Raw genomic sequence first — 22,407 nt, 5'->3', positions numbered from 1 at the left:
TATGTGGAAAGAAGTTCAGCAAGGGGTCAGTAAGGGGTCAGTAAGAGGTCAGCAGAAGTCAGCAGAAGTCAGCAAAAGTCAGCAGACCATCTGACTACAGTCTTAGAACAAGAAAGGGTATAAAAGGTTGGGACTGGACCTGACTGATTTGCCATTTGCCTATAGCTGTCCTATTGGAATTTGCTATAACCATTTGGTCCTCATTGCAATAGGTTATTAATGTACGTGATGATGTGTTATTATGCTTGCTATGTTCCAAATTATTACAAAAATAAACCTCTGAGTCTTAAAGTAAGAATTATTGGTTTGTGTTGCTGTCTCTTGTCTTTTCCATTGGGTTTTTTCCAGGACAATACTAAAAAGACTAGCATGAACACAATAGCCCCTAATTCAAATGGAACAGAGCACTCAAAAAGTATTGAGGTAGAAAGCTATTTACAATAAAAATCAATTCAGTTATATTCAGCAGTAGGTTATACTACATTTGAAAATCCAAATTTATATGGTATTGCAGCTTTGATATCCTTTAGTTAAAAGATCTTTTGTTTCATTTGGAGATAGTGGTTCATCTTTTTTTCATTCACTTTCATGCCTACATTTTTTCCTCCTATATCTAATTGTGCAAGTAAAATCTTGTCTACAATAATAATAAAGCATCAGGGAGAAAAAAATTAAAACAACATGCTTGTTTTCTATAATGGCTTTTACCTCAAGCCATTCTGTACGATTTCTCTGCTTGGACTACAAAGTAATTGATCTTCAAGTGGCGATGCAGCATGGGAAATAACAGATATTTAGCCCTGGCTGTCTCTTTTCATATGGTAACTATTACTGAGCTTTGGGTGAAACGTTTGTGAGTGGAAGGAAATATTCCCTTCCTAACTGAATTCAGCAACATCAAATACAATGTTCAAAGACTGCTTAAAGTTTAATGAGTATAATGGCCTTGAGTAAGTGAAAATATGCTAAAGAAAACATAGATTGTATTATATGAAGTAGGAGTGACACACAGACTTAAAAAAAAAACTTTTATATTGTTTAGGTTGTCACACCTTTCAAGGAGCCTTGAGAGCACAGTGATTAGAGTGCAGTATTGTTAGCTAACTCTGCCCATAGCCTGGAGTTTCATCCTGACAAAACTGAAGCCTGACTTAGCCTTCCAAGGTTAGTAAAATGAGGATCCAGATGGTTGGGGGGAATATGATGACACTGTAAACAGCTCAGAGAATGCTGTAAAGCACTATATAAGTCTAAGTGCTATTTCTATTACTATTTCAAACAAGAGGATAAATCCTGGGACAATGTCCACTGTATTGTTAGTGGTAAATAATTTAACCCCGTACCTACAAACTGAAACAAGTACTATGCTAATATACATATATTCCAATTCATAGATATGAGTAAAAGGTCAGAAAAAAAATCAGAGGTAAAATATAAATTGCTGAACAATATTTCATTATTTTATGTCACAATAAATATTTCTTCTAATGTCTTAGTTCAGGAGTGTCAAACTGGTGGCCCATGGGCCGGATGTGTCACGTGTAGGCCACACCCAGTCTGGCTCCACAAAGGCAAAAGACATCACAATATGTCACGATATGTTACGTGACATGATTGAGTTTGACACCCGTGTCTTAGTTGATTCATATGATCTTCCATCAACATATAGCTGTCCTTTAGTATAAAGGACCATTTTTTCTTTCAACTAAGCTATTCATTAGGTTTATTTTTTTTTAAAAAAAACTTCACTTTTTGTTTTGCTCATTTATAACTTTTACCATACAAATGGTAGTACATACAGGTTTTCCTCAATTTACAACCATTCATTTAGTAACTAATCAAAATTACAAGGCCACTGAAAAAGTGACTTGCAACCAGTCTTCTCTCTTATGACCTTTGCAGCATCCCCATGGTCACTTGATAAACATTTGGGTGGTTGGCAACCAGCATGTATTTAGGATGGTTGCAGTGTCCAGGAGTCAGTGATTGCCACTTGCAACCTTCCTGACAGTTTCCAATAATCAAAGTCAATTGGTGAAGCTGGATTTGCTTAACAATCACATGATTCATTTAGCAACTGCAGTGATTCACCAAACAACCATGGCAAAAAAAGTCATGAAATCGGGCCCGACTCACTTACATTTAGGGAGGAAAAGCCAAAGGAACAAATATAGGTTGGGTGAGACCTGGCTTAAAAACAGCAACTATGAGAGGGACCTTGGAGTCCTAGTGGACGATCACTTGACTGTGAGCCAGCCATGTGCAGCAGCAACCAAAAAAGCTACTACAATCCTGGACTGTATAAACAGAGGCATAGAATCAAGATCACATGAAGTATTATTACCGCTTTATAAAACCCTACTAAGACTACACCTGAAATACCGCATCCAGTTTTGGTTACCATATTACAAAAAAGATGTTGAGGCCTGGAAACTAAAACATATGAAGACTTGGGTTTGGCTAGTCTAAAGAAAAGAAGAAATAGGGGAGACATGATAGCAGTATTCCAGTGTCTGAGGGGCTGCCACAAAGAAGAAGGGACCAGGTTGTTCACCAAAGCACTAGAGAAACAATGGTTGGAAACTGATCAAAGAGAGAAGCAACCTGGAATTAAGGAGGAATTTCCTAACAGTGAGGACAATCAGCCAGTGGAACAGCTTACCCCCAGAGATTGTGGGTGCTCCATCACTGGAGATTTTCAAGAGGAGACTGGATATTCACCTGTCTGAGATGATATAGGTTCTCCTGCTTAAGGAGGGGGTTGGACTAGAAGACCTACAAGGACCCTTCCAGCTCTATTCTACTCTATTCAGTTAAACTGCCTTACTTAACAACAGAAAATGCAGCCTCAATTGCAGTAAGTTGAGAACTACCTGTACTTTTTCACATTCAGGTGAAAAATATGTAAATTTTTAAAAATAAATTTGTATGTACTATTTGATTTTAGATATTTTATTAGCATTTACTAGAATTTTTGTCAAGCATTTTTTGGGTTTTTGTTCTTGATTTTTTATTTGTAAAGCAAAGTTATAAATATAAAAAATTAAACATTTTTATTATTATTTTTTCAAATTTATCTATCTTTTCCAAGTTTTCATATGGTAGTTGTAGATACTGCTCATATACTTTTTGCAATATAATATAAAATACATAGAAAAATACAACAGTGAATCCATTCACTAGAAGCAGAAGGATTGAAATTTATGTTTTTATATTTTCTTAAAATTTATTAATGGGTTATGGAGAACAATAAAGTTATTACATTTCATCAGAATGCAAAAAGATATGTAGATTAGGAAAAGTCCCATTGTGTCCATCATCCTATTTCACAAGATCTGAAAGCCTGAACAATGCATTAATTAAAATACCATTTTTATACAAGTCCTGTTACAGTAGGAGAAATATTAGCTCCAGGACTAGAGATAATATACAAAGATGTAAGCATTGAATGGAAGAGGCTACTTGCAAACTAAAAATCAACTTGTGTTGGAATAAATTCTAGCAAGCATTGGATGAGAGTTGGGTAAGATTGTGTTGTAGAAATGCTTTAAAAGAGAGAAACCCAGACTTTCTGGGACAAATCTACTAAGAACAATAACAGTTTTGTGTAAAAGTGACATTCATATTGATTCAAATACCCATGGGTATAGCATAAAATAAATCGTGCTGGCCTGAGATTGATTTGATCAGCCACGAAGCTCACAGCCTGATAATATTCTTAATATTGTCATGAAAATAAATGTGACAGACTTTATTCTCCTTGCAGGAAGGATAAGTTATTAAGAAAATAAATAAAAATAGAATGTCTGATTCAATATCTGACACCCAACCTCAACTACATTATAGTTCACTGCCTACCTTATGTGGGTAATGAGGAGAGTTGCAGATGGAATGAAAAAGTCATCCACTCTGTCAAACTGCTTCCCCACTGGTTGAGTGTGAATCGTGTGATGAGAAATACTTCCACTGGCCTGGGTTATCACCTGGAAAACATATTGTACATCTCTTAAGTCATCATTTATTTATTTCAGAAATAAAGTGAGCTAATCTGGTGAGTCTGAAATTCCCCATTCAGAAGCTTTTAAAGAGATAAGCCAAATACATCTACAGGACAGCATATTGGGAAATACTTTAAGAACTACTATATTACTGCTATGTTTACATTATTGTGACCCTTTTACCCCAAATGATATCACTATAATTTAAATTCTTAAGTGGTTTAAATTTTGATGAAATAATTGACTGTGTAATACAAAGACAAAGGTGTCATCTAATATATCTGTTACAGGGATGTAGGTTTAATTGTCTTCCAATAATTCTTTTACTGGAAGACAAGTACCTTTGATACAATCCTTGTCTGCTTAGAGGATAATGATGGTTTGGTGCTTTTTTAGTTTTTTGAGGCCTGCCCTGTCATCTGCTTTCAGTTAATTCTGATTCTGTGGTCTTCTGATCTGTGATATAGTTGTCATGGTATGACTGCCCTTGTTTTCTTGGGTCTCTGAAATAAATCATTTAGTTTTACATGCTGCTCATAAGGCTGTGAAGAATTCTAATTGATTGGCATTCTCTGTTATAGTTGAGGCCTTTATGTAGGATGTCATATGCCATTATGAATAGTCGACAGCTGGACAATTCAGGTACAGCTACCTATTGGTTCCTGAGGTTTAGCTAGATAAAGTTTGCTTTGGTTTGGAACTTTGCTTTCCTCTTTTTCTTATATTAATAGACTAACTAACAAATCTCCTTTCCTACTATGTCGTTGATAGCCTCTCATACATTAAGTGCTCATATATTTGTAACTATCCTTCTGACAGTTTTCTATGTGAATATGAGGTTGGGCCTCTGTCAAAGAAGCAATGTATTTTCTAATCAATGCACAGATCTATATTTAATATAAAAATGCATATACTTACTTGTAGTGTAGGAGAATCCTTATCAAAGCTTCCCCAACTGAGCACCCATACTTGATCATGTGATTTATCATAATGTAGTTTCACCGGAACTGGATCTGTACTTACAGCCTAAAAATTATGAAGAATTCAGAAAATAGATACTAATTTAAATAGTGTAAATATTGCAATACATCTAGTGAAAAGTAAATAAAATTATTTGTCAATACTTAAAATATTAGACAACTGTCAATTAATTTGAAGCCAGATTACTTTTGTTTAAAAATGTTTGCTTATTATTTGAACAAGACATGGATACATGTTCACTATGCACTTTATTAAATTTATGCCAAGCAGATATATTAAGAAGCTCAACTATTTATTTATCCTTTTAGTATATTGTAATGCTTCCAAATTTAGGGAAATTTCTTTATTTGTGCAATTAAGATTAAAAAGCTAAACAAATAAAACTGCTGAGTATATGCATTTCATTTTAACAAAAAAAATAAATAGAATTATTTTTAATGTTTTCATTATCCAATCACATAAATTAGCCCTAACCCTAATTAATGCAGAATTACACACAATACACACACAAGCATACATATATTTTGAATGGTGGTTGAGGGAGAAGATCAACATGGTCACAGAGTGAAAGCATTGTTAGTGATATCATAACTCTTCTAATTTTGTTACTCTTTTATTTACTTTTAAAATAGTTTACTTAGTAATTTAATGTCAATTAGTCATCTTTGTATCCTGCACTGGGGTCAGTAATTTTAGAACTTTAGAATTCAGATTAGTTGATATTTTAGTCCAATACTTTGGACACCTGCCAATGGTGGGAGGCAGCAATGGCTACAAGACAGGAACAAAAAAGAACACAAATGGAAAGACCAAAGAGAAGAATATTTCAAGTATTCTGACTACTCTAAGGTTCAGAACCTTCCAGGCAGCTAAAACTAAAGGATTAAGGACACAGCATGCAAGTCCTCATCTCCCCTTTTCTTCTCAGTGTCTGCTAATGAAACCTATGCCTTATTGAATTGAGAAAAAGATGATTTTCCTTCCTCCAATGAGAATTCTGAGATAGATATAGGGAAGAACACTTTTAAAACCACAAGTAATTTCAATGTGTATGTGGACTTCATTTACAAAAATCGCCTTTTAACTGCTGAAATTATTGCAATTTTCCTTCAACTGCTAGATGCCAATCAGAAAATAGACGAAGGCTATAACAGAAAAGTATATAAGTAAACCTGTTATGGAGTCATCCACCAACTCAGCTGCTCAAAACCTTATTCAAAATTAATGTATTGTCCAATATCCTTTGGGGTAAATTACTCTTGTAGTGACTGTTCCAAATTGCAATTAATACTCCTAATGAGGGCAAATGGTACAACAGACAACAGAACTACAGCTCCTATTACAATTTCTTCACTGTAGAACATACCCCAGCAACCTTACAGAAATCTCATGGTTTCCCAGATGGCATGGATTTGAAAGAATAATATTGACTTTTAGGCATTTTGCACGCCCTTCAGTGCTTTTTAAGCCATTTTCCAAGGGATTTCAAATTATGCCTATATAAGTCTTTCCCAATAGCAATGTACACTCTCTGCTAAATTCTGGGAGGAGAGCCAAGCCGCAAGGAAAGATGGCATAAGCCCCAGAGTTCATAATATCTGCCAGCAACTATCTGCACAGCAGAGTGCTCCACCAAATCCAAGGTCAGGACCAGATAAGCATAGGAGGCATAACACCCTCAATTTAATTAAAGGGAAGATACAGACATCAGCCAATCCTATGGAGGATGAGGAAAACTAGCTCAGTTGTTTGGCACTCTTTCTACAGAAGAACAACAAATAATTATACACAAACTTGAGGCAGTCAAATCAGTGCTTCAGTGACTGCTTGCAACTGAGTCCCTCAACGCTTTACTGCCCTCTAACTGTCCTCCTACTGAAATGTCGACAAGTTCATTGTCTGGGTGTTTAGCACCCTTAAAAAGAAGGTGCTCCAGCTCAAAGCTAATCCAGACAAATGAAGGGAACATCAAACTGATCAATGTAACACATTCCTTCTACAATCTTCCAGATGATCAGCCTAGAGGTGATAATCTCTAAAACTGGACTCTAAAGAACAGACTGGTTTCATCCCCACTGGTTCCCCCTCTATGGATTCTGATTCTATTTATCCAATGGCTGCCCTGTCTACAACTTGTTATTTCTATGAAAGTGTACTGTCAGGGTCCCCAAAGAAATGTGTTCTTTTCACTTTCCCCTTTCTATGCTTTGCTTTGCCTTTGTAACCATTCTTTGGGGCCTGCCATTCTATTCAGAGGAGGGTTGCTCTGGGATGCCTTTCACTGTCTTGCTGCTCTGCCCTTCCCCCAGGAGTAGGAATGCATCTCCCTCATCAGGGTGACGATTGGTGCTTAGAGCTAGAACAGGGGTGTCAAACTGCCAGCCCACAGGCCAGTTTCATCATACCGAAGCCATGTCCACCCCGTTGCCGGCAATGCAAAAAGAGTTGCGATACGTCATGACACGTCATGTGATGTGGTGAGTTTGACACCCGTGAGCTAGAAGGAAATGAAAGTGAGAGAAACCTTGAAGAATGCACCAACAGAGCCAGTTACCAAAACACTATGCCACCTGTGTATTGGCGGGATTTCAAATGGACACTGGGACTCTGGTGGAAGGAGTAATAAAATTAATATGTTCTCTCCATAGGAATTTTGATGTATGACTGCCTTTTGCCTCTAATCCCCATTCTGGCCTTATTTGTCTGCCTGTTATACTTCTCCTATGGAATTATTCCAGACTCAATACAATATCCACCTAAATGGCAACAAGGGGTCTGCTCTCTTATCTTCTCCTCCAATCACCAATTTGTTCAACCCAAGTGTTGTTCCTTCTGCACAATTATCCAGACAAAGCAGCTTCAAGAAAACCAGCAAAGTGGCAATTACATCCAGCAGGCCCTGATTTTCTTAGAACTCTGCCCCAATTCAATTTTTTTAGAGTACATGGATGTTAAGGGATTTTTAAATCCCAATTACTTTTTTCTGTTACATCATGTATATTCTAGTCTCAAAGTTGGCAGACCTGAAGGAGTGTTAGATCTTCAGCTTCCAACTTTTGTGTTTAAATTGTAAAACAACTGTTCAGTTTGAGAATGATATATTACCTTTGTTAGTCTGACAAATTTTCCTTATTGCTCATTAATTTATATCTTCTTCTTAGAATCACATTCACATGTCATCCAAACCTAGAACCTTCAATGGCTTCTATGACTTCTATGGTTCAAAAGTGCACACTAGCAATAACTACATTTTATAGGTCACAGTGGGCAAATTACAATTCAGCAGCCATCAAACTGTTTATTGCTAAAACAGTTGCCCAACTATTAAAGATGACAAAACATCTATCAGCTAGGAGAATTTTTTGTAGCTTGCATGTTCATGGAGAAATATGGAGAAACGAAGTTATTATGCCTGATTTTCCTCAACCCAGAAAAAGATTTTGACAATGTTCTGCATTTGCTCATATGGTATGTAGTATGATGTGCCTGGGCTTCTCATAAAATAATTCCAAGAGCTGAGAACGATATAGTCCCAGCCTTTTTTGTATTAGGAGGGGTGGTCAACCAACAGGCAGCCACTATGCCAGAGAGCATCAGTTGCGAAGGACCAGAATTGATGACAGGCTACAGATCACCTCCAATATGGAACAGCAGCTGTCTCTGCCTGATCTAAGGAAGTTGAGAGTGGAGCGGAAGGAGACACAGAGAAGGTTGGCGAAGTTGTTTGCAAGGAGACAGCCCTGTCCCTCCTCACATGCTGCCTCATGTTTCTTGGCTCTGAACTTCAGACTTTGTGAACTTTGGACTTGGCTCTCTGACTTCAGACTCTTGGACTGTCCTGTGGTTTTTGGAACCCTGGATGTGTGCTATGGACCTGGTATTTGTGGGTATTGAGACTTCCCTCTTTGCCTTGTGGGGCAGCTAGGACCTAGTTAACGGAACTGGGGAATTCAGATTGAGGGAAAACTGAGAGTTAGGGTGGAGCTTCACACCACCATTGGTGGGTTGTTTAGTGCTTTGTTAAGAGTGCAATAAACAGACTCTTTTTAACAACCTGCCTCCAGAAGCGGTGAATGCTCCAACACTGGAAGTTTTTAAGAAGAGACTGGACAGCCATTTGTCTGAAATGGTATAGGGTTTCCTGCCTGAGCTGGGGGTTGGACTAGATGATCTCCAAGGTCCCTTCATCATCATCATCATCATTATTATTATTATTATTATTATTATTATTATTATTATTATTATTATTATTATTATTGTTGTTATTGCTGTTGTTGTTGTTATTTGTTGTTATTGTTGTTGTTGTTGTTGTTGTTGTTATTATTATTATTATTATTATTATTATTATTATTATTATTATTATTATTATTATTATTATTATCTGCCTTGCCAGCATGACTCGGGTGAGAACAGATGGAGGTTGCACCAATAATATAGAAAATGTGAGGAAAACACCTACAGTATAGTGTTATGGCCATGTTCTAGGAGCAGCATCCCACACCATTGCCTGCACCCCTTGGCACATTATTTGCATAGAGTAACTTTGCAGTCTTGCCCTTGCTCGGGAGAAAGCCAATCAATAGTAAAAGAGAGAATTAGGGATTGATCACTAAAATGATACAACCAGTGCTCTTGAATTCTATCACCAAATATTAAATAGCTGCAATCCTTCTAGTAAGGGTATCTATACAATCTAACCCTAAGCAAACATAGATGGGCCTTTTCCAGAGTCCATTTGATGCCATCTCTTCAGTGCTGCTAGTGGGAAGATTTCATGAAATCCCTTATTTACAGAGTTTGCACTTATGGACTTAGGGAAACAGAAGCTTTTGCCCATGTCATCATATGATGCCCTTTGAATGATGGCTGAATGATGCTTTGATCTATCCAATAATAAATTTGAGAGACATACTGATAAATTTTATGTTTATTTCTTTTCTAAGTATGTTACCTCCATTCTGACATACCATACCCAGATATCTGACCTAAGTCCAACAATTGTACAAAGTTTTTAATTAAATATGCTGTTTTATTGTCTTACTGTTTTCTTTTTCTCCCTGATAATGAATTGCTGCATTAAACTATTTCCCTTTTTCTGCTGTAAAGGCTGGACAAAGACTGTAATAAAGATATTTGATTTAATACATATATTCCATTTTAGCTGTTTAATTTTTTTTCTTTGCTGTTTTGGTCACACTATTATAGAACTGTGAAGCACAGCTTGTTTATCAGTTTGACAAGAAGAGTACCAGCTGGCTAATTAAGTGAATCTGATTTAAAGTAATGATGTAGATCCTCAAGATAATGTGAAAATGGCTGGCAAAGACCACTGCAATGTTTAACTAGACTCCTGAGGTGTTACAAAAGCCTCTGTATTCCCCAAAGCAAAAACTGTTTTTCTTCCAGATTCATGGGCCAGTTGTTTACTGCTTTTCTTTTTTAAAACTTTAGTAGATAATAGTTTCAATAGTCTTTTATATCTGGATAAACTGTACATTAAAGTATCACAATAAAGAACTAAACTAGAAGATTTGATAGTCACTAGAAATGCAATCTAAGTACTTTTAAAAAACAATTTTATTGAAATATATCTACAGATAAAACTAATACAAAATATAAACAAAAAAGAAAAGAGTGTAGAGAAAAAGAAAAAAAGTCAAAAACAGAAAGAAAAAAAAATAACTTCCTCAAAGTATAAGAAACTTGAACAAGACTTCTAGTTTTGACGTCACGGCAATGCAGATGCAGAAAGACAGGGCTCTGTCTTTTGTGTTTGGTTTCGCCCTGCTGGGGGATCCTGGAAAGGGTCAAAAGTCGCCCCATAGGGGTGGCAAGCAAGGAGAAGACTCTTGTTGATCATGGTGTGTGTGTGTGTGTGTGTGTGTGTGGCAGCCCTCCCACCTGATCTGAGGAAGCCCTCCAAATCAGCAAGGGAAAGACTGGCTGCATTCGTGTAACCAGTCCTAAGCTGCTGACAACGGAAGTCAACAAGCACTACCAAGCAATTTTACAACATGGAGGAAACTAGGTGAGACCTGATCCTTTCTTTATGATTTTAAAACCTCTTCCTGAAAATCTGCCCAAAGCAATCCTCCTGATAAAAGAGGAAAAGGGAAATTCTGCCCCATTCCCTCAGGAAAGAAAAGCGGTGAATTAATTACTTGGGGAAAATGGTGAAACTCATAAGACCTATTTGGAATTAATATATACATACAGCTTTAAAATTTGGGGACTAAAAGTGTTTTAAGACCTTTTTTTTTAAAGAAAAAGACTTGAAAAGTTTACAATATAAGTTCTGGATCTAAAAACTGAAAAGTGGCATTGATGACATCTAGTGGTGAATTATGGCACTATAACTTATTTATGCCTAAAAGAAACCTGGCTTGAAGCCCAGAATTAAATAACATTTTGGCTGACCTTGGAAGTTTTTACTACTGAGAATTTCAGCTGACAAAAAAGGAACAGGCTTGGGGCTGCTTATCTCGGTGGCAGAGATGATAAATATTTTAAATTTGGCCTGTTTGGATTTTGAACATAAATACTGACTTTCACAACTGTATTGTGGAATTATTTTCTTGTAGAAGAAATGTATGGAACACTTTTGATTATAAATTTTGATTGTTGAACAAACTTCAATGTTTCTTTTTTCTCCCTGGACAGTCAAAATATACTATGTCCACAGCATTTCACTGGTCTACTAATTTAGTCACTTTGTCAAAGAACAAAATAAGATTGGTTTGGCATGATCTGTTTCTAACAAACCCATGCTGGCTACTAGTTATAACTTTATTTGTTTTTAGATGTTCACAGTTCTGGTTTTTGATTATTTTTTCCTCAGTATCTTCCCAGGTATTGCTGTTTGGCTAATTGGTCTGTACTTTCCTGGGTCTGTTTTTTTGTTTTGTTTTTTTAAGATGGGAACCACTTCAGCTTTTTCCAATCCTCTGGTAGTTCCCCAGTGCTCCAAGATTTTTTTAAAGATATGGTACAATGTTCCTGAGCTACCATCTGCCAGTTCCTTCAGAATTCTGGGATGTAATCCATCAGGTCCTAGTGATTTATATTCATCAAGGTCAGACAGATGTTCTCTTACCATTTTCCTGTTTATTTTAATTTTTATTTCTAGTCTGTCTTTTACAGTTATGTTGTTGATAGGTTGGGCTATAATTTCTTTTTGCATGAAGACTGATGCAACGAATGAGTTAAACAGCTCTGCTTTTTATCTGCTGCTTGTTACTTCCTTGCCATCTTCTCTTTTTAGTGGACCGACTGTTTCCTTGACTATTTTTGTTATTTATATGTTGAAAGAAACTTTTTTTTAATTATCTTTGACTTTCGTTGCAAGTCTTTATTCATTCTGAACCTTTGCTTTCCTGACTTCATCTTTGCAGATTCGGGCTATCTATTGATATTCTGTGTTAGTTATGTGTCCCCTTTTCCATTTTTTTTTAATCAGAGAGATCTTTGTGCAATTGTGCTGGTTTCTTCTTGGATTTGTTGTTTTTCTTTTTTTAGTGGTATTGCATTGGACTGGGTTTTTATGGTTATATTTTCCAGTGTACCCCACACTTCCTGAGTTTTTTTCTCCTTCAGGATTTTTATCCATAATTTTTTTGGTTAGGGTCTCTCTGAGTTTGTTAAAATCAGCTCTTTTAAAGTTTAAGACACTGGGTGGATTATATTCTATTGCTTGTGTCTGCATTATACTGAATTCCAGTATGACATGTTCACTCTCACCCAAGTTTCCAGCAACTTCCTCTAGTTTCTAACTTTTGGATGACAAAGTTGTCAGCTAAGTTGGTTAGGAATCTGTTCAATCTCCCACTTGCTGCAGAGTTGAAAAGCTTCTATTGTTAGTGTGTGTGTGAGTGTGTGCATCACTCTCTGTGAGTGAGGGAGTGCACATTCACAAAATCAATGTTCTAATCCTTTTATTGTTTATTAAAAAGAAGAAAATTAAACTTGCATCAAACTTCATTCATCAACGAAACTCACCCAGTGTAGTGAAACTTGCTTTTTGTAATATCCAGAAACATATAACAAGTAATTTCCAAAAATGATTAAGAAAGGAAGTATAGAGCACAACAATGATGAAAACTGTAAACTTGAATGCATTTGAGTCAATATAAAAGGGAGAAAAAATGACATTGCCATAGGTGTATACTATAGGCCACCCAACCAAACAGAGGAAATACATGAACCTTTTGCTAGTCAGCTAACTAAGGTATGTAGGAAGCACATCACAATAGTAATGGGGGACTTTAACTGCCATGACATCAACTGGGAGACAAACTCTGCACCAAGTGGAAGATCCAACAGATTCCTGACAAACCTAGCAGACAATTTTGTCACCCAAAAAGTAGAGAAGGGAACTAGCCTGGCTAATTGCCTATCAATAAATCTTGAAAATAAAAATAAACCATCCTCTGGGACCAAATGTCACGGAACAATTAACAGTCCGACCAGAGGTGGATGGACCGTGGTTCATTTGCATGGTCAATATCAAAGAAAAGAAATCCAAAACATGTTCTATAGTAAAATTTGTTTAAAATTTATTTAGGGAAGAAAAAACAAATGTACAGGTATAGTATAGTGGGTACCTTGCTCAATAGTAGTAACTGTGAGAGAGATCTCGGAGTCCTAGTGGACAATCACTTAAATATGAGGCAGTAGTGTGCTGCAGCTGCCAAAAAAGCCAACACAGTGCTAGGCTGCATTAACAGAGGGATAGAATCAAGATCACGTGAAGTATTAATACCACTTTAACAATGCCTTAGTAAGGCCACACTTGGAATACTGCATCTAGTTTTGGTCACCATGATGTAAAAAAGATGTTGAGACTCTGGAAAGAGTACAGAGAAGAGCAACCAAGATGATTAGGGGGCTGGAGGCTAAAACATATAGGGAACGGTTGCTGGAATTGGGTATGTGTAGTTTAATGAAGAGAAGGGTGAGGGGTGACATGTTAGCAGTGTTCCAATATCTCAGGGGCTGCCACAAAGAAGAGGGAGTCAAGCTATTCTCCAAAGTGCCCGAAGGCAGGACAAGAAGCAACGGATGGAAACTAATCAAGGAGAGAAGCAACCTAGAACTAAGGAGAAACTTCCTGACAGTTAGAACAATTAACCCGTGGAACAACCTGCCTCCAGAAGCTGTGAATGCTCCAAAACTGGAAGTTTTTAAGAAGAGACTGGAAGCCATTTATCTGAAATTGTATAGGGTTTCCTGCCTGAGTAGGGGGTTGGACTAGATGACCTCCAAGGTCCCTTCCAACTTTACTGTTATGATTATGATTATGTGACTTCTATGTCCATAAAGGCTACAAACATGGCTCTCCCTCAGCTGTCTTATGGTCTTCTCACCAGAAGCTTCTGTATGGTGTCCTTGTAAGTTCAGTTCACCATTATTTCCACAGAAGTCACAACAAATAATCTCTTATCCCATATCTCAACTCATTCTCTGACATACTACTATTAATATTAATATTAAATAGATGTTAGTTCTCATGAATCAGTTGGTCTTAGTTACAATCAGTTCATTGCTATGTCAGTTTAGTAATAATTTTATCTTAAAATGGTCCAATGAAAGTTTGTTTATATGTATTTTTGTACATATTTAATCAAGCATAGATATTTTTAATCCCTTTATATCATTTTAACAAAGAAATTAAATACTGCGTACACTTTTCTCTCTTTTCTTGAAATGCTATACATAGAAAGCTATGTTATGCAGATAGAACTGGGAAATGTCCAACACAGAACAGCCACAAAGTTATCAGCAAGAAACAGAACTGAGTCCCTATGTGGCTACTTTCAAAATACAGATAAATATATTCAATATATTCCTGTTTCAAATTCCCCAATGAGCAAAGGAAAGCATTCTACTGCTTCCCACAAGAAAAGATAATAAAATCAACCCCCCCCCCAAAAAAAAAGGATTTATCTATAAATGTACAAAAAAGTAAGTTCTGTAGAAATACATATCAACACACAGGCCACCTGATAACAGGTTCATGTTCAAGGTGCCCAAAGTGTATTATATGTTCCTGTGTGTTTTACAATCAAAGTGTTTCCTATAGAGTACTTTTTCCAATATGTATTTCACTTCCTTTGGAGTTCTAAGTTTGAGCAATATAAGGCTAGATGTGCAGACCTCATCATCTGAACAGTAGTCTTTCAATGTTATACTCTTCAGAGAGATAACCATGCAGCGTATATATTTTCTGCAGTGACATGGCAGGATGGTCATTGATATGAGCAAAGTTCTTTTTCAAAAAGATTTATTGCCATGGTGGAAAATTCTTTGTGCCTTTTTGGAGCTGGGCTAAAGCTGCATCATAAATAATAGAATAGCCTACTACATCACTTCTTTTGCAGCTCTGAGTCATTTTTTTTCCACGGCAGTATTTTCATTTGGGTATGATGTCTCAGTGCAGTTTATATGTTCCATTGGTTTATATGTAGGTGACCATTGTTTTTATTTTGATTTAATTGAATTTTATTTTATAATATATTTACCTAAGAATTTGGGAGAAATAATTATAGGGTAACCACGAATTTAATCTGGCATAACAAGTGTAACACTGCATTCTAAAACAATTTTTCTTATGTATTCAGTTATATTTTAACAAAATAACATTGTTTCACTCTGTTTACCATGGCATGCATGTTTGGGGATAATATTCATTCTCGTGGTAATGTGTATACCTATCTGTACTAAGACAAGTTAGGTGGGGTGAGAAAATGCATAGTTCTAATCAAACTGCACTAGAGGAAAATCAAAATTCTTATGTCAGAACTGCATATTCTGTGATTTAGATTAAAAAAACACACTCTTGAAAAAGTAAATGCAATTGGATATTGTATCTTGATAAGGGAAGTGCTTATGAGACTAGAAATAATGCTGAACCAATGGTTTCACTCAAACTGCCAAAGAACTATTAAAACCTCAACTACTGTATAATATGGCAAAAATAAACTGATATTTCTTCCATGGCTGGCAACTTTCTGTAGAAATTTCTACAATAGATAAAACCTTTCTAGTTTTCATATGGAAATTAATGTGACAGAATGAAAAGACCATAATTCTATTTCTCAAAAAAGAAATCTCTCTGCCTCTGAAAATGGCATGTAAAAATATAGTGTGCCATTCAGGTAGAGAAAGGCTGTGAGCACAGCCAATGTGAACTGCAATAAATGTTATACTGAAATAATGTTGTATATTCTAATACAGATCTTTCAAATTTCAAAGCCTTTTTTGGCTTGAACCTCATAAACAAAAAGTAAAAAATAGAAACTATGTGTATTACTTATATCTACATAATATAAATTACATGCGCTAGAACTATCTGATTCTTATATTATTTTTTTTAAAAATAATTATGTTGCTGAGCAGTATGATATTTCAACTCTATAACTTTTTTACACTATATGTGCACTATTTGTGATGTTATAAAGAAAATGTATAAATAAAACTTTTGAGCACTGGAAAGTGTTAAAGAGAAATCTTTCGTGGACACTTTTAATCAAATTGATTTTCTTTTCCCCCCTTTTCTTCCATTTTTATGAAGAAGACAGCTGCTTATTAAATATTTTATGCCTATTTATGCAGTGAAAAATACTGTTTGAAGAAAATTTACAGTAACATATTTTAAAATATCCCATTTTTAGATCACTATTTGTGTTTCAATACAAAGTGATAAAATGATTTTTTTTCCCTACAGCAAAACATTGAAAACATTTTTCTGGATGGTTTTAATTGGTTTTCTTTTGTCATGGATGAAAACTTCTAAATCTGAAACTTATCTAATTATAGTACTTTTAAAGATTTGTAATTGGTTTCTTTGTTTGATATGTTATATAAATAAATTGTCCATAAATGTATGTATATCAGGAACATGCATGAACTGCATTTATTTATCTAAATGGACAAAAAATGCAGAACATACTGTATATGATAAACTAAGGACCCAAAGGAAAACAACATCTACAGTTCTGAATTGTTATTCTGCAAATACAAATGTATATGTTTTGTTCCATTACTGTAATAGTCTAAATTGGTTCTGAGCAGAAAAATATTATGCATTTTTTTAAAAAAAACTAAATTATAATAGGCTGCTTTAGAAATTATGTCAAAGGGAAATGGGCAGAGTGCGATATTCTGAGATTTGATTAGCATTAGTGAAATGCTAAAGAATTTATATGACTGTCCAGTTTTAAATACATTATTATTCTTCCACAGTCTCTCCGATTTCCTACATTTTTATTAAATCCTAAGGGAATAGATTGTTAAGGATATTCTACCCTTTTAAGTTCTCCCTTGAGCTTAGCTATTATTGTCAATGCTAAGGACAAAGTTGCTCATGAGAAATTGCTGGAGAATTTTGTCCTTTCCTGGAAGATTTGCCTACACAATTTCTCTGGTCCACAAATCTGTTAGAGAATTTCAAGAGTCTCCAGCAATTTTTTGAGCCCAATTTCTTTTATGCTACTGTCAAAAGCAAAAATAAGTAAACCAGTAGACTTTTGGTGGTGGTGTTTCTTTCCAGTTTCCAATGTTCCCATTCATAACAATTTCATACTAAAGCTTGCTGTTTTTAGTGTATGCATTTTGATTAGCAATTACCTAATGTACTGTAGAATACGTTCATAAGAAATATGACTGACAAAGATATGAAGGATCTGTAGACAAAGGTACTAAAGCATTTTTAAATATCTTAAAATCAAGATATTTGGAAACAGATCAGGCAGATTCCTCCCTAATTCACTGAATATAAGAAGGGGGTGAAGGTTGAAGAGTATTGTCACACAGTCAGACTTGCAAGATTCTGTTATTATAACAAATCAGAAAGAGGTTTTAGCCATCTTGTACAGTTAATTTTCTTATTTGGTCTATCTAGTGCAGGGGTCAGCTACCTGAAACAGTGAAAGAGCCACTCAGAACCGGTTCCCTCACAAAAGGAAAAACTGGGAGCCACAAAAAATGTGTGCACATGCGTATATATGCGCGCATGTGCAGAACAGGGTTTGACTGAAGAGTGGAGCCAAGGCAAGATATGCACCTACCCTGCATATTTGAATTGATTGGTTGAACTTTTTTAGTCCCACTTTTTTTTTTTTTTTGGACTGCACATGGCAGAAGACTGGGAGCCGCAGGAGACGGCTGAAAGAGCCGCATGCAGCTCCGGAGCCGCGGGTTGCAGACCTGTGATCTAGTGGGACAGACATTACACAATTTTGCAAAGCATTTTCAGGAACAAATGTGTATGATTGTTACCACACTATACGTGAATAAGTAACTGAGTAGATTTTTTGTAAGACCGAGGCTGCTGCTTTATTGCAGAATGCATTGGGGGGAAAAAGTGACTTTCAAAAATAAATGAAAGTAAAAGTTGGAGTGTTGATTGAGAATAAACGTAGATAAATTGAAGTTAATTATTTTCTCCTTAATCCATAATTAATATGCATATCTGTACATATATAAGCTACACTGAATTCAGTAAGATTTACTCCTACAGAAAGGTGGCATGGTAATTTAATTTAATGCAAACTGAATTCTATAGCAATGCATCAGTCAGGTCATAATTGTATTTTGACATTTGTATGTTTTCTAAATTTTGTGATGCATTTCACCAAAAAATAATAATAATAACTTTCACAAAAATGCACATATTCAAAGAAGTAATACAGAAAAGTATTTACATTGGATAACATTTTTTAAAATGTGAACAATCTATATTTTCACACACACACACACACACACACACTCAAAATGAATATCTTACCGTAATAATAAAATTAGCGTTAACACTGAAAAGGAAATCAAGTTTGCCTAATTTTTAAAAATGAAATTGTTTCATCATTAAAAAATATTCATCTACTCCCACTGACTCCAAGAAAACATATATAGATTGGTTGCCTTATATAAGTATATGTGCTTTGACTCATCATCTCCCCCTGAATTTATAAAAAAAGCTTATTTATTATTCCGATACCAGTTACATGGATTTGTCAAAGTATGTGAGCACAGTTTTTATTATTATTTTGTCACAACTGATTTGTACATGTTTGTTTGTTAAGCATGCATAATATTTATTCAATATGCAATGCCTTATCAGGATTTTTTTATACTTCCACTAGGGATTAGGAGAATGGAGAGATTAAAAGAATAGAGGTGTCCTATAATATGTGGTAAGATACAATATATGGCTGATAAACTGCATTAAACTGATTTCTTTATAGAGTGATTTAAAAAAAACACGTGCTTTAGGACTGAGTAAAAATAGACAACCTAATCATACTTGGCTGCTGGAATTAAAAGTTGACCTGTAAGTATAATTCCAGATTCCTAACAGGCATGACAAAAGCAAATTTAATGTTCTTTATTTTAAACTCCTGTTTTGCCTAATATAAACCAAATCAATAATCAATGAAGACAAATTGTCTTGTCACTCACAATAAAGAGTTGAAGGTATTTTACAGGAAGCTATTAACCACTCCTGACATAAAACAATATCAGCACAATACAATAAATGGATTTAACTCTGAAAAATGTTTTGCATTTCTCAGGCCTTATTGGAAGCCTTATAACAACACAATAGTAAAACCTCTTTGGAATTTCACAATCCAGGTTAGCCTGACAAGTGACAACTACTTAGTGGACCCCTACCTTTTTTACATCAGGGTCTGGTTTTGTGGAGGACTATTTTTCCCAGGGATTGGAGGGGAAGAAGAGTGTGTAACCTAGATCCCTCATATGTGCAGTTTACAAGAAAGTTCATGCTTCTATGAGAATGTAATGCCGGATAGTCTATGGTGGAGCTGAGGTGGTGAGTGGCTGCAAATACAGATGAAGTTTGGACCACCTCCAGCTGCGCAGCCTGGTTCCTAACAGCCACCAACCACTATTGCTCCATGGCCCATGGGTTAGGGACCCTTGTCATAGAGTACAAGCTTTGCATGAAAAGGAGCCACAAATTTAATTGGAGGTATCTCCATTTAAATCTGTAAAATCTCCAAGGTGTAACATAATATAAAAGAATGTTTACATTCCAACTTCCAAATGTTTCAGTCTACAGCTCTCAAAAATATTTATACAGGCTGGAAATTCAGAGTCCCAAATACCTGAAAGGGAACAGCTGAGGTAAGCATATGTGAGGAGCCCTGTGTTCTTCTTTTGAATATGAATTGGTACATTATCTAAGTAATATTTTGAATGTTACTAGTGCTTTCTGAAAAAATGTATTTCTTCAAACATGGGCATTTTAAATTAGTTAATTACTATACAATAAGATATCTTACCTGCACAACTTTTTGAGACTGTACATCAACAATTAGCACTCTGTCCAAAGTTGGCTGAGTTACATATATGAATTTATCCTTGACATTAGCAGCTGATGCCCAGACACATCGCTGGACTTCATCCCCATCAGTTTTTGGACAGACTTCATCCTGGAATTAAGATAAAATTTGGGGTGAGTGGAGGGAAAGGGAAGAATATAGCTAGCCTAGAAAGCAAGCATTTTGAAGGATATATCTAGAGAAAATGAGCTCCTATCTCCTATCTCCAACAAGATAAAATGAAATTGAGCTATTATTTTAGTTTTAAGTACAACATTATGTTTCATGTGCCTGCATCAGGATAACCCCTCCTTAAGCAATTTTAAACAATATATCTTAAACAATCTAGCTTTCTTTTGAAATTACTTATAAAATATTTGTTAAATAATATTTATTTTTAGATGAATAGATTTTAGACATACCCAGAATATTACCTTATAATTATATATTTTTGCAGGGTACAAGATGTGAAATATACTGGGAGTATCTGCAGTTCAGGCAAAACTGGATTATATAAAAACATGAACTACTAAATTCCAAGAAGTTTCTTATATACTAGGAATACATCTAATGTCGTACCAACACATTTAATCCTATTTATATTTCACTTTTAAATAAACAAAACTATGATGTCATAGCTCTAAATAAAAATATAAAAGTTTATAGAACGTTAATAATCTCAGTGCATTAGATTTAAAACAATATTATGTTCAGGTAAATCCCTAGAAATGAATAGGAGTTCCGTTAAATATTATGACTGAATTTATTTTTGACATTAATGAGTTTTCTGACATATGACAAAGGTATTCCATGTGGCAGCCTTGAACTAGAAATTAAGCTGCCTTAAGAAATTACTGTCCAGTTTTCAAGTTAGGCAGATTCTGACTGGACCTTCAGTCCCAACAAAGGCTACTGATGAATGAATTTTCCCTGCCTTCTTTTGCAGCCTACTCATGGCAAAAAACCAAATACTGATTTCTGTGAGTGGATCTTTAGGAGAAAATAGTTTCTATTGCATGAATAAATAACATTCTGCAATTATAAAATCATAACATTGGAAAGAACTTTGGGAGACTTATAGTTCCAATACAGGCTGATCCATAAACTGGCTGCTTACTCAACATTTCACAAGTCTGCAGGCAGACGGGTGGATTCATTTCACCGTTCTGTCAACTGAGCTAAAAGGAGAAACTGGCAAACACTTGCCAAGTTCATCCCAGTCTATTTGCTCAATCAAAATATATATTTCTTAGGGATCGGTTACAAACAGTGAGGGTCGGGTCTGCTTTGTCCACCCCCCTGAAGCTCTGCACCGGCACGCCACAGGGCTGTGTGCTTAGCCCCTACCTGTACTCTTTATACACTTATGATTGTGTATCATCTGACCCATCCACTGCGATAATCAAGTTCGCAGATGATACAACTGTGGTGGGTCTTATTACAGGTGGGGATGAGATAGCATATAGGGCGGAAGTACAAAAACTATCCATATGGTGTAGTAACAACAACTTGCACCTAAACATTGGCAAGACAAAAGAGATGGTGTTAGACTTCTGGAGAAAAAAGGAGGAACCTGCCCCACTTTACATCGGAGAGAACTGTGTAGAGCGAGTTTCCTCCTTTAAATTTCTGGGAGTCTACCTCTGTGAAGATCTGACCTGGAAAGTTAACACAACCCAGGTGGCTAGAAAGGCCCAACAGAGGCTTCACTTTCTTAGGGTCTTGCGGAAGAACAGGGTAGAACAACGGCTAATGACCCTCTTTTACTGGTCTACTATAGAGAGCGTCCTCTCGTATGGTATTGTGGTTTGGTATGCTGGTCTGACAGCTGCGGATAGGAAAGTATTACAGAGGGTAGTGAGCACAGCACAAGACATTGTGGGCTGTTCCCTGAAACCACTGGATGACATCGCCAGGGCTCGTTGCCTTGGAAGAGTGAGGAAGATTCTCAGGGATGACTCACACCCTGGACGGTATCTCCTTACTCTCCTACCATCCGGTAGGAGATATAGGAATATAGCCAGCCGTACCAACAGGCTGAAAAATAGCTTTTATCCGTGGGCTGTTAGGCTTTTAAATGGGACATAATC

General features: G+C 35.9%; 1 protein-coding gene across 2 annotated transcripts in view; it reads right to left on the bottom strand.

Annotated features, from left to right (window-relative positions):
* Positions 1-22,407, bottom strand: part of LOC310643444 (follistatin-related protein 5-like) — a 39,737-nt gene that overhangs the window by 12,512 nt on the left and 4,818 nt on the right. The window contains exons 2-4 of one of the 2 annotated variants that reach the window (XM_083367878.1): positions 20,279-20,428; positions 4,917-5,024; positions 3,859-3,983 (exon numbers count right to left, since the gene is read on the bottom strand). In XM_083367878.1, the coding sequence (XP_083224004.1) occupies positions 3,859-3,983; positions 4,917-5,024; positions 20,279-20,428 (383 nt within the window). Of the gene's footprint in view, positions 1-3,858; positions 3,984-4,916; positions 5,025-20,101; positions 20,218-20,278; positions 20,429-22,407 lie in introns of those variants that run through there. The other variant, XM_083367879.1, reaches the window with a different exon arrangement.

Source organism: Vipera ursinii (genome assembly GCF_947247035.1).
Source record: "Vipera ursinii genome assembly, chromosome: 7".
Taxonomy (NCBI): Eukaryota; Metazoa; Chordata; class Lepidosauria; order Squamata; family Viperidae; genus Vipera; species Vipera ursinii.
The sequence above is the reverse complement of the archived record's forward strand: the minus strand, read 5'-3'. Positions and strand labels throughout refer to the sequence as shown.